Below are 13,658 nucleotides of genomic sequence, written 5' to 3' on the forward strand. Positions count from 1 at the left end.
TCGACGGGACCTGGAGAAGGCCAACTCTGTGGGACCTTATCGGTCGCTGGGATTTGTGCGGTAGCAGGCAGTTCCGGAGGTAATCTGGTCCAATGCCATGTAGGGCTTTAAAGGTCATGACCAACACTTTGAATTGTGACCGGAAACTGATCGACAGGTTCTAGTCCTGCTGGATGATTTTGAGCCAGTCACTCTTTTTCAGCCCCATGAATGTTGAAATATCTTCCTGGATCCAGGATATTTTTTATTTATTTATTTATTCTTTGTCCAATATACAATACATATGAGAGAGAATATACATTATGAATATATATATAAAAATAGGAAGTAAAAAGAAGGGAAGTGGATAGGAAGAGAATATATATAGAGGAGAGAATATATAAGATAAAAGAGGTAAGAAAAGAGAATTGGACAGGGGACGATAGGCACATCAGTGCACTTATATACGCCCCTTACTGGCCTCTGAGGAATCGGGAGAGGTCAATCGTGGAGAGTTTAATGGAGAAGTGTAGGGGATTGGGGGTTGACACTATTGAGTCCGGTAATGAGTTCCACGCTTCGACAACTCGATTGATAAAGTCGTATTTTTTGCAGTCAAGTTTGGAGCGATTGATATTAAGTTTGAATCTGTTGTGTGCTCTTGTGTTGTTGCTGTTGAAGCTGAAGTAGTCGTTGACCGGAAGGACGTTGCAGCGTATGATCTTGTGGGCAATACTTAGATCGTGTTTTAGACGTCGTAGTTCTAGGCTTTCAAGGCCCAGGATGGTTAGTCTATTTTCGTAGGGTGTTCTGTTTCGAGTGGAGGAGTGGAGGGCTCTTCTGGTGAAGTATCTTTGGACGTTTTCGAGAGTGTTGATGTCTGAGATGCGGTGTGGGTTCCAGGCAGATGAGCTGTATTCGAGAATGGGTCTGGCATAGGTTTTGTAGGCTCTTGTGAGAAGTGTGAGATTGCCGGAGCAGAAGCTGCGTAGGATCAGGTTAACAACTCTGGAGGCTTTTTTGGCGATATTGTTGCAGTGGGCTTTAGCACTTAGGTCATTTGAAATGAGTATTCCGAGGTCTTTTACTGAGTGTTGGTTGGTAGTGAGGATTTGTTTATTCAGTTCATATAAGTGGTTTGGATTCTTTTTGCCGATGTGGAGGGTAGAGCATTTGTTGGTTGATATTTGAAGTTGCCAGGTGTTGGACCAATCTGAAATGAAGTCAAGGTCTTTTTGAAGAGTGAGTGTGTTGTCGGTGGTGTTGAAGAGTTTCACATCGTCGGCAAAAAGTACACAGTTGCTTACGATATTATCGCAGAGGTCATTGATGTATAGGATGAAAAGAGTAGGACCTAGTACGCTGCCTTGGGGAACGCCGCTTTTGACAGGGACAGGGGAGGAAATGGCACTTCTGATTTTGACAACTTGTTGTCTGTTTGACAAGAATGCGGTAATCCAGTTGTGGAGGAGTCCTGAGATGCCGTAGGATTTGAGTTTTAGGAGAAGTTTGTCGTGAACCACTGAGTCAAAGGCTTTGCAGAAGTCGATATAAATTGCATCGATGAATTTTCCTTGATCAAGGTGGGTAGTCCAGATGTTTTTGCAGTGGAGTAGTTGTAGGTTGCAGGATAGTTTCTTACGGAATCCAAATTGTTTTTTTGATAGTAGGTTGTTAGATTCTAAGTAGAGAGTGATTGAACGATTTATAATTGATTCCATGATTTTACAAGGTACACAGCATAGTGATATGGGTCTGTAGTTGTCAACTAGTGATGGGTCTCCTTTTTTGAAGATGGGGATGACTACTGCTTTTGACCACAGTTTGGGGAGAGTGCTGGTCATGAAGGAATTTTGGAAGATAATGCTTAGAGGTTCAGCTATGGCAGATGATTAATTATTAGTTACTGGTAATTGTTACTGTAGTATTACAAGTCATGGATCCCTTTATCTTGCCACAGATTGAGTGCCAAATAGATGGAGTAGTTGATATCAACTGTTAAGGGCAGAAAATTCCATGATCTCTTTGAATACTATCAAAATTCTTCACTTAAACTGCCTGATCCAACGTCCCATAGCTGCACAACTTAAGTTTGTTTTTATAGAGTGTTTCCATACCCACTTCTACTAGGTAAGCCTTTTGAAAATATTGGTTAACTTCTAAATAATTCTAGTTGTGGAGAACTCATGAGAATATCTTGGACATCCAAATGTAAAATAATGCACTTGGGGAAAAGGAATCCTCAATCTGAGTATTGTATTGGCAGTTCTGTGTTAGCAAAAACTTCAGTAGAGAAGGATTTAGGGGTAGTGATTTCTGACAGTCTCAAAATGGGTGAGCAGTGTGGTCGGGCAGTAGGAAAAGCAAGTAGGATGCTTGGCTGCATAGCTAGAGGTTAACAAGCAGGAAGAGGGAGATTGTGATCCCGCTATATAGAGCGCTGGTGAGACCCCATTTCTAATACTGTGTTCAGTTCTGGAGACCTCACCTACAAAAAGATATTGACAAAATTGAACGGGTCCAAAGACAGGCTACAAGAATGGTGGAAGGTCTTAAGCATAAAACGTATCAGGAAAGACAATGAACTCAATCTGTATAGTCTGGAGGACAGAAGGAAAGGGGGGGACATGATCGAAACATTGAAATATGTCAAAGGGTTAAATAAGGTTCGGGAGGGAAGTGTTTTTAATAGGAAAGTGAACACAAGAACATGAGGACACAATCTGAAGTTAGTTGGGGGAAAGATCAAAAGCAACAAAAGAAAATATTATTTTACTGAAAGAGTAGTAGATCCTTGGAACAAACTTCCAGCAGACATGGTTGGTAATTCCACAGTAACTGAATTTAAACATGCCTGGGATAAACATATATCCAGCCTAAGATAAAAATACAGGAAATAGTATAAGGGCAGACTAGATGGATCATGAGGTCTTTTTCTGCCATCAGGCTATTATCACCTTCCGCCTCTGGAGCTTGTGGATGGCCAAAAATCAGACTCAACGGGTCTACCAGAAAGTCAGAAGTGAACTTTCGGTAGGCCTGTTAGGCCATTTTTTGCCCAGGAAAGCTTCCAAAGCATTTGGATGGTAAAATACAGGCTTTGCTGAAGCCTGGGAAGGGTGAAAAATGGCCCAACAGGCCTACCGGAAGTCCGAAGGCTTCAGTGAGGCATGTTTTGAGGGTGACAGCATGGGGGTTGGGGGTTGGGCATGGATGCGAATGGGGAGAGCATTGCATTATGGATGTGGTTATGTGCATGGACCCTTTTGGCACCTGAGCATGAATATTTATCTGGTCACAAAAAGCTTTCCTTTCATTTATGGCAAGCATTGGAGACCTCCAAAACAAACATAAATGCAATTGGTTTCTAATATGTCAATCTTTCCAGGTATCTGTCCTTGGCGTCACAACACGTTTCTGAAATCATGACGTTCCTCTAATACACATTTTTTTCAATGCAGTCAGGTTTTATGTTTAATAGAAACTTTCCTCTTAACGTATTACAAAGGGTTAGTCTCTCTTTCCATATGGCAACAGAATGGCTAATGCTTAAGCTTTATCCCAAAGAGGTAAAGTGGAATATATATTGACATTTTGAGGAAAGAGAACCAAATGTTTGATTTGGATGATTATACTGAAGAGGATCCATCATTTATCGAAGCGCCAGAGTGATTATCTTTCAGCAGATGGATTGCAGGCAATTTTGTCGTAGATGATAATCACACAAAAAATGGAATATGATCTCAAAGGCCAAGACTGGGATTATGGTTCTGTTAAGTGACCCAGAAGGGCTGAAACTACCTGTCACATTTCATACAGGAATGTCTCTGTGACAAATAGAGCTCGTATAATGATACAAAATATACGAGTGAGATATATGTAGAAAAGGTATCAATTCTACCTCATTTAATCCTCTTGACATGAACCGGAGTTGGAAAATATCTGGAAATTTCAGGTGGTATTAAATTTATTTTATTTATTTATTTATTAGATTTGTATGCCGCCCCTCTCCGTAGACTCGGGGCGGCTCACAGCAATAATAAACAATATATAACAAATCTAATAATTTAAAAGAAACACTAAAAGCCCCATTATTAAAAGCAAACATACACACAAGCATACCATACATAACTGTATAGGCCCGGGGGAGATGTTTCAATTCCCCCATGCCTGATGGCAAAGGTGGGTTTTAAGGAGTTTACGAAAGGCGAGGAGGGTGGGGGCAGTTCTAATCTCTGGGGGGAGCTGGTTCCAGAGCGTCGGGGCCGCCACAGAGAAGGCTCTTCCCCTGGGTCCCGCCAAACGGCATTGTTTAGTTGACGGGACCTGGAGAAGGCCTCCCCTAGATTGCTAATTGTTATAAGGTGTTGGAATAATAAATTCTTTTTTTTTTCAGTTGCCAAAATGTCACAATGGACATAATTCAAGTATTGATTTACCTTTGAAAGATCTAAACATCTTGGAACTGGTTATCCAAAGACTCTGTGTAGGAACTGGAGTCCAAAGACTCCAAAGATACCAAGGTCATTTTGTAGGTGAGGTCTCCAGAACTGGAATACTGTGTTCAGTTCTGGAAACTTCACCTAGGAAAAGATATTGATTGATAAAATTGAACAGGTCAAAAGACGGGCTACAAAAATGGTGGAAGGTCTTAAGCATAAAACCGATCAGGAAAGACTTGTGTTTTTAATAGGAAAGTGAACACAAGAACAAGGGGACACAATCTGAAGTTAGTTGGGGGAAAGATCAAAAGCAACGTGAGAAAATATTATTTCACTGAAAGAGTAGTAGATCCTTGGAACAAACTTCCAGCAGACGTGGTTGGTAAATTCACAGTAACTGAATTTAAACATGCCTGAAATAAACATATATCCATTGTAAGATAAAATACAGGAAATAGTATAAGGGCAGACTAAATGGACCATGTGGTCTTTTTCTGCCGTCAGTCTTCTATGTTTCTATGTTTCTAAGTGCTAAGAAGAGATTGTAAAGAATGGGCAGAGAGCCCCCTTTTTTTTTTTTTTTTTGCATATCTGAAGCACAGGCTTATTTCCACAGTCCAGGAATCTGTTGGGGAAATATGAGTGGAGGCAGTTAGAAGTTCAGCCAAAACATACTAGAGCAACCTTAAAGATAAACTTGGCTAAAGCAAGTGTATAGGAAGGCTTCTGATTTGGGGCCAGAGCTTTGGTCTAATTAGATTAAAAACAACCTTTTCTGAAGACAGGGAGGAAGTTTTTAAAGAATACTGCTAAGGAAAACAAGGTGGCTCTTGTTTTAATGCATTGTGATAGCTCCTTATTCTTCTCCCAAAGGCTAAGCTAAGCAATAGACTTAGAATAACTTTATTATTATCACTTTCAATGTATACTAATCGCAGTATTGGGCTGCTGCCCCCATTGGGGGGGGGGGGGGTTCAGTGAGGGTAGTAAGTTTATGCACTATTTTTTATTACTCAATATTTTTTTTATTGTCCTTTCTTCTCTAGTACCTTAGTATGATCCTTAATAACTTTTAAAACAGGAAATAATTAAATAGTATGTTTTTACCCATAAACGCTTTAATCATTTTAATCATGATCGAGAATTGAACTTTTATAGCAATGAAAGAAAATTGAGCTACTTGCCTAATCTGTTATCATATTGAACCTTGCGGTGTCCTTTTTTGTAAAAATAACAATGTTTATTTTTACGTGAAAGGAAACCGCAGCAGCGCTGTCAGCAAAGGGCGGTCCTTGGCTTGCAACGCCACTGCAGTGTCCTTTCATGTAAAAATAACAATGTTTATTTTTACGTGAAGATCTCCCTTTGAAGAAGCTGGGGAATCCCTCCCACAAAGAGATTCCGGGGGCAGAGCCTTGACGTCACCGGCAGGTTGCTAAGGATCCCAAGGTGATCACTTCCTAAATTCCATGGAATCCAGGAAGTGATCACCTTGGAGTCCTTAGCAACCTGCCGGTGACGTCAAAGCTCCGAATGCCGAACGCGACCCTGAACTTTGCCTGAAGTTTCAAAAAATTTCGGGTTCATGTTTGGCATATCAAACACCGCAAAATTCGGCATGGACCCGAATTGTGCAGGTTTGGTTCGCCCATCACTATTTAAAATAACAACAAAAATGTAAATCTCATGGCTACTGAGATTTTCAAGAACATGATTATTCCATTTTAAATAATGGATAATAAAGTTGTGTTAGGATCTAATCTGTCTCGGTTACCCTGATCAGAGGTTTTACCTTCTGAGCTTTTGGAGTTGTGCTGGAGCTCATCTTCAAAGAACTTCTCTCTAGAGCTAGAAAGCAGTTCCTTGAGAATGGGCTCCAGCATGAATGCAAAAGCTCAGAAGATAAAACCTCTTTTCCCGATGATTAACCCAGATTGGATCCTACAGCATTAGCTTGGGACACGTACATTCGCCTTCATTCATGAAAGTTGTGTTAACTACAGATGTACCTATTGGAAAGTCAAAGTAAAATTGAACCTCAATCAAACTGGGGGGGGGATGCGGGCAAGGGACAGAAGTGGGTTTCAGCAGGTTCTGACCAATTCTATTGAACAAACAGTGGAAAATATGAGTATAGTGGCACCTCTACCTACAAACGCCTCTACTTACGAACATTTCTAGATAACAACGAGGTGTTCAAGATTTTTTTGCCTCTTCTCAAGAACCATTTTCCACTTACAAACTCAAGCCTCCGAAACTGTAACTGGAAAAGGCAGGGAGAAGCCTCCGTGGGGCCTCTCTAGGAATCTCCTGGAAGGAAGGAGGGCCTCCACCCTCTCTGTGGTTTCCCCAGTCGCATGCATTATTTGCTTTTACATTGATTCCTATGGGAAAAATGGCTTCTTCTTACAAACTTCTCTACTGAAGAACCTGGTCACGGAACGAATTAAATTCGTAAGTAGAGGTACCACTGTTGTTCGGAGAAATGGTAAATACCACCTCTGACTGGTCCCGCCCCATCTATTCTCTGCCTCCCAGTTGATCAGGAAGAAATGGGAATTGTGCAATACCCTTCCCCTGGAGTGGGGAGGGAATGGCGTTTTTGCAGTATCCTTCCCCTGCCACGCCCACCAAGCCACGCCTACAGAAACTTGTAGTAAAAAGTTTTGAAACCCACCACCACTGTTCATCTCCATTTCTGTTATTGTCAGCTTCAGAGTATGTCATTTCAGTGTTGTCATTAGGCCAATGAAGTAGATTGTGTCATTTGTACGATGTTATGCCATTGGTTTAATGACACCATAATGAAAATGCTGCAGATAAAAACAGTAATATCAGCCATCGTATCCAGAAGATGTGGCAATGAAGTTTCATGCTGTCTAATGGATTTTAGTGGATTGGAAAGATGGCTATTTAAATCAGTTGGTGTAATAATTGTCCTTATTACGGATGGTTTTGGGGGATTTCTTAAAAGGCTGGTTTGGAGGTGACTTGGTCTGTCCACATGTAAATGGATTTCTTCCAATCTTTCTGAATAATGAAGAGTGGGTTTTTTTAATGGAGGACATTCCTTATGACAGAGCTGTGAATAAATTTTTGCCTAGGTACTTCTACAGCATGATTACCTATGCAAGCAATATTGTACTGACAACTAGTGGCAAATTATAGACATTAACAAGTATCCAAGGCAGGAAGGGGAGCTAAGCATAGATGTAAATAGAAGAAGCTGTTACCCTAAATTAGATAAACCACGGCAAAGCAAGCGTATATATTTATTATGTATGAGATTCGCAAGTCTACTTTAAAGTTATGCAATAGTTAATTGTTCACTCCATTAGTAGAGAAAATGATTTTAAATATAAAGTGAATTAGGATATTTATTTACTGATATTATTTGTATATTAAGCACTCCTCATAGCGAGTACTGAGCTTAAAATACTAACATAAATTGAAGTCAACCAAACGATTGTGTTAATGAGTTTTCATTCTGTTTTTTCTATTTACAGCTTCAATTTTGTGCATGTTTCTTCCAGATTAACTATCATTTAACTCATTATAGTGATCCAGGAAATGGTGCATGGGAGTGGTCTGCAATAAAGAGAAAATAAAGACAGAACCAAACTAATAATTATATACATACATACATATACATATACATATACATATACATATACATATACATATACATATACATATACATATACATATACATACATACATACATACGTGTGTGTGTGTCACATGGTTTTTTTGCTGAATTTGAAAATTAAGGGAGACTAGGACAGGATAGGCCTTATTTTGGCCTCATCAGCTACTCATACCCTCACTGGGACTTGAACCTGCAACCTTTGCCTTGTAAGGCAGAGAATTAACCTCTAGGCTACAGTATCCAATCCCTTCAGCTCTGCACTAGGGAAAGGTTACATATTTTATGTTGAATCACCCTGGTGTATTGAAGGAACATCACAGCTCCTTTTTTGCCTCTCGGCCCAACCCAGGGCCATTTCCAAATAAGTTAATTTTATTGATAGCTGACAATTCTATCTGTATGTGTCACATGTTTTGTTTTTTGTTTTTGTTTTTTGTTTTTTTGCTGAATTTGAAAATTAAGGGAGACTAGGATAGATCTATTTCGGCCTTATTTTCGCCTCATCAGCTAGCCATACCCTCACTGGGACTTGAACCTGCAACCTTTGCCTTGTAAGGCAGAGAATTAACCTCTAGGCTACAGTATCCAATCCCTTCAGTTCTGCACCAGGGAAGGGTTAAATTCTAGTTTACAGGCCAAATAGTCTGTTTCCCATGCTCCTATCCTTATTTTTTTTTCTTTTGGATTCCTGAATATTGGATGAGTAATCTTTTCTTTTCTCTTAGATTCAGAAAATGATAAATTTCAGTCCACTCTAAAATTAATATTTTCGTTATCCCCTTGCTGCATGGTGAAATGTAGGATTAAATTTTCACTAGGCTAATTTTGGGGCTTGTTCTTGAATTGAAGGGATAGTGTGCGTTTGTGTGTGAGTGTTGGAAACTGATTAAGGAGACATTCAACCTAGGAATAAGGAGAATTATTCTGTCAGTGAGAACTATCAACCAGTGGAACAGCAGTCGGAGGTGGATTCCTGCTGGTTTTGAGTGATTCTATAGAACCGGTAATGGGAATTTCCCCCCATTTGCTAAACTGACAGCAACTCAGGCCTGCCATGCCCCCAAAATGGCTCTCTTGGTGGTGCCATAAGTGGCGCCATAGAAACATAGAAGACTGACGGCAGAAAAAGACCTCATGGTCCATCTAGTCTGCCCTTATACTATTTTCTGCATTTTATCTTAGGATGGATATATGTTTATCCCAGGCATGTTTAAATTCAGTTCCTGTGGATTTACCACCCATGTCTGCTGGAAGTTTGTGCCAAGGATCTACTACTCTTCCAGTAAAATAATATTTTCTCATGTTGCTTTTGATCTTTCCCCCAAGTAACCTCAGATTGTGCCCCCTTGTTCCCGTGTTCACTTTCCTATTAAAAACACTTCCCTCCTGAACCTTATTTAACCCTTTGACATATTTAAATGTTTCGATCATGTCCCCCCTTTCCCTTCTGTCCTCCAGACCATACAGATTGAGTTCATTAAGTCTTTCCTGATACGTTTTAAGCTTAAGACCTTCCACCATTCTTGTAGCCCGTCTTTGGACCCGTTCAATTTTGTCAATATCTTTTTGTAGGTGAGGTCTCCAGAACTTAACACAGTATTCCAAATGTGGTCTCAACAGCACTCTATATAGCGGGATCATAATCTCCCTCTTCCTGCTTGTTATACATCTAGCTATGCAGCCAAGCATCCTACTTGCTTTTCCTACTGCCTGACTGCACTGTTCACCCATTTTGAGACTGATCTTATTTTTTGTTTCTGCGCATGCACAGAAACTGGGTTTTTAGCACTGTTCAGGCACGTGTGAATCAGGAAGCAAACCGGCAGTGAAGTAAGCCAGAACCCACCCTTGGAACAGCTTCAGAAGTTGTGGGAGCTCCACCACTGAAAGCTTTCAAGAAGAGATTGGACTTCCACCTGTCAGAAATAGTGTAGAATGTCCTGCTTGGGAAGGAGGTTGTAGATTGGACTAGATCAGGGGTAGGCAAAGTTGGCTCTTCTATGACATGTGGACTTCAACTCCCAGAATTCCTGAGCCAATCATGCTAGCTCAGGAATTCTGGGAGTTGAAGTCCACATGTCATAGAAGAGCCAACTTTGCCTACCCGTTGACTGGATGATCTAGGTGCAAGCTGCCTTCTAACTCTGTTATTCTGTTAATCTTTGTGCAAGTATTTATTTATTTGAGAGAGGGATTATTGTGCTTTTCTCACAGTGATTCAAAGGAGCTTGAAGTGATCACAGACTTGTCAACAATGCAAGCGGTGCTATAGATTTTGCAATATATATTTTTTTGCTACACATTAAAACGTTCACCGTTAGCGATGATGACACGTGTAATCATCCTATTTGTATTGCATCTTTATTTTGCAGAACTCAGCACAATTGCAGAAAGACTTATGTGTATACCACTCGTGATTCAGATTATGATAAGGGTAATTTGCAGTATCATGTCTATGCAGGGATCCACAAAAGTACTTTGCCATGAACTGGAGCTCAGATACAGCATTTATGGGCAACTGATTAAATTGACCACATTTCCCCACATTGATCTCAGCGCAATCGCAGCACAAATATCTAGAGACTCCCTTACATCCTGGACATCAACTGTTACAACTTTTCCCATCAGGACATCACTATGGGGCATCGCATTGCCAAAACAACCAGACACAAAGATACCTTATCCCTCTGTGTCATCACTCTGCTAAACACCTAATTCCCACAGCACTGTCTTATGTCTAGGGAGATCTAACCATGTAGTAGAGCTGTACTACTATTATCTTTCTCATCTTTCCTATAACCTATTCCTATTGGTATCATATGACTATAAATTTGTTGGTTTTATCTTAAGATTTATAATTGCATCTTATGATTTATCACTTTCTTGATTGTATGTACACTGGGAGCTGATGCACCGAAGACAACTTTATTATATGTTCAATTACACTTGGAGAATAAATAATTTTCTACTTTGTATTATTGTCTATTGTCTATTTTCTATTTTATTCTGTTCTGTTCTGTTCAACTCTATTCTACTCTACTCTAAAGACCTAGTCTAATCTAGTCTTCTCTTCATTCCAGTACATTCCATTCTATTTCTATTTCTATTATTTCTATTTCTATTATTTCTAATTTCTAATTTCTAATTTCTATTTCTACTATTTCTATTTCTATTATTTCTAATTTCTATTATTTCTATTTCCATTATTTCTATTTCTATTATTTCTAATTCTATTATTTCTATTTCTAATTTCTATTTCTATTATTTCTATTTCTATTATTTCTATTATTTCTATTTCTATTATTTCTTTTTCTATTATTTCTATTTCTAATTTCTATTTCTATTATTTCTATTTCTATTATTTCTATTTCTATTATTTCTATTATTTCTATTATTTCTATTTCTATTATTTCTATTTCTATTATTTCTATTTCTATTATTTCTATTTCTATTATTTCTTTTTCTATTATTTCTATTATTTCTATTTCTATTATTTCTATTTCTATTATTTCTATTTCTATTATTTCTATTATTTCTATTTCTATTATTTCTTTTTCTATTATTTCTATTATTTCTATTTCTAATTTCTATTTCTATTATTTCTATTTCTATTATTTCTATTTCTATTATTTCTATTTCTATTATTTCTATTTCTATTATTTCTTTTTCTATTACAGTATTTCTATTATTTCTATTTCTATTATTTCTTTTTCTATTATTTCTTTTTCTATTATTTCTATTATTTCTATTTCTATTATTTCTATTTCTATTATTTCTTTTTCTATTATTTCTTTTTCTATTATTTCTTTTTCTATTATTTATTTTTCTATTACAGTATTTCTATTATTTCTATTTCTATTATTTCTATTTCTATTATTTCTTTTTCTATTATTTCTATTATTTCTATTTCTATTATTTCTATTTCTATTATTTCTATTTCTATTATTTCTATTATTTCTATTTCTATTATTTCTATTTCTATTATTTCTATTTCTATTATTTCTATTTCTATTATTTCTATTATTTCTATTTCTATTATTTCTATTTCTATTATTTCTATTTCTATTATTTCTTTTTCTATTATTTCTATTATTTCTATTTCTATTATTTCTATTTCTATTATTTCTTTTTCTATTATTTCTATTATTTCTATTTCTATTATTTCTATTTCTATTATTTCTATTTCTATTATTTCTATTATTTCTATTTCTATTATTTCTATTTCTATTATTTCTATTTCTATTATTTCTTTTTCTATTATTTCTATTATTTCTATTTCTATTATTTCTTTTTCTATTATTTCTATTATTTCTATTTCTATTATTTCTTTTTCTATTATTTCTATTATTTCTATTATTTCTATTTCTATTATTTCTATTTCTTTTTCTATTACAGTATTTCTATTATTTCTATTTCTATTATTTCTTTTTCTATTATTTCTTTTTCTATTATTTCTATTATTTCTATTTCTATTATTTCTATTTCTATTATTTCTATTTCTATTATTTCTTTTTCTATTATTTCTTTTTCTATTATTTCTATTATTTCTATTTCTATTATTTCTATTTCTATTATTTCTATTTCCATTATTTCTAATTTCTATTTCTATTATTTCTAGTTCCATTATTTCTATTTCTATTATTTCTATTTCTATTATTTCTATTTCTATTATTTCTATTTCTATTTCTTTGTTTTTGTCCAGCATGTACTAGAAAACAGATGCAAGTATAACCATGATTATGAATACATGAGATGGATACGAATAAAAGGATTCTATTCTATTCTATTCTATTCTACTCTACTCTATTCTATTCTATTCTATTCTATTCTACTCTATTCTCATAGTCCCCCACAGAGTTTTCCTAGAGAAAGTTGAGTGAACCATTGAAGAAAGTTTCCACCTTTTCTTATTATTTTTAGGGAGAGATGTTACATTCCATCCTTGCAATTGAAGTGGGAGATTTAAATCCCATGAGGCTTAATCCAAAGGAATCAATGTTCACAGATTTCCCATTTCTCTTCAAATTCCTGGAAACAATTCCTGTCTAACCTATTACACTGTGATATTGATGGGTAGGATGTTTTCTGTCTTGCTAAGAAATGGTTGACTCAAGGTTTGCCTTGTAGGTCCTGAGTTGACCTTGGTTTCAGGTTGAAAACTGTTTGCAACCTTCAGTATTTGAGACAACATAAACTTTATTTTTGCTTCCCTCCCCCACCCCCCAACCCTGCCAGGCCTTGAGCTACCTTTCATGATGATGCCCCATCCGCTTATTCCGGTCAGCCTGCCCCCAGCATCCGTCACAATGGCCATGAATCAGATGAACCACCTGACCACAATTGCAAACATGGCCGCAGCAGCACAAGCACAGGGCGCTCCCTCCCGAATGGAGACATCTGTGATTAAGGTAGGTATGGCCTTGATCTGCTCCCCAATGTATGGCCTTCTCCTTTCTACTATGTGTCTCTGGTTCATAAATTTTGTTTGCAAACCATCCAGTTTTGGTCGCCATGATGTAAAAAAGATGTTGAGGCTCTTCAGTCTCAACATTTCTTCCAACTCTGTTATTCTATTTTGTGATATTTTG

General features: G+C 37.0%; 1 protein-coding gene across 1 annotated transcript in view; it reads left to right on the top strand.

Moving 5' to 3' along the window:
- Window positions 1–13,658, top strand: part of DACH1 (dachshund family transcription factor 1) — a 446,425-nt gene that overhangs the window by 281,757 nt on the left and 151,010 nt on the right. The window contains exon 4 of the mRNA XM_070751360.1: window positions 13,306–13,478. Within this exon, the coding sequence (XP_070607461.1) occupies window positions 13,306–13,478 (173 nt within the window). The remainder of the gene's footprint in view (window positions 1–13,305; window positions 13,479–13,658) is intronic.

The sequence above is a fragment of the Erythrolamprus reginae genome, chromosome 4, assembly GCF_031021105.1.
Source record: "Erythrolamprus reginae isolate rEryReg1 chromosome 4, rEryReg1.hap1, whole genome shotgun sequence".
Taxonomy (NCBI): domain Eukaryota; kingdom Metazoa; phylum Chordata; class Lepidosauria; order Squamata; family Dipsadidae; genus Erythrolamprus; species Erythrolamprus reginae.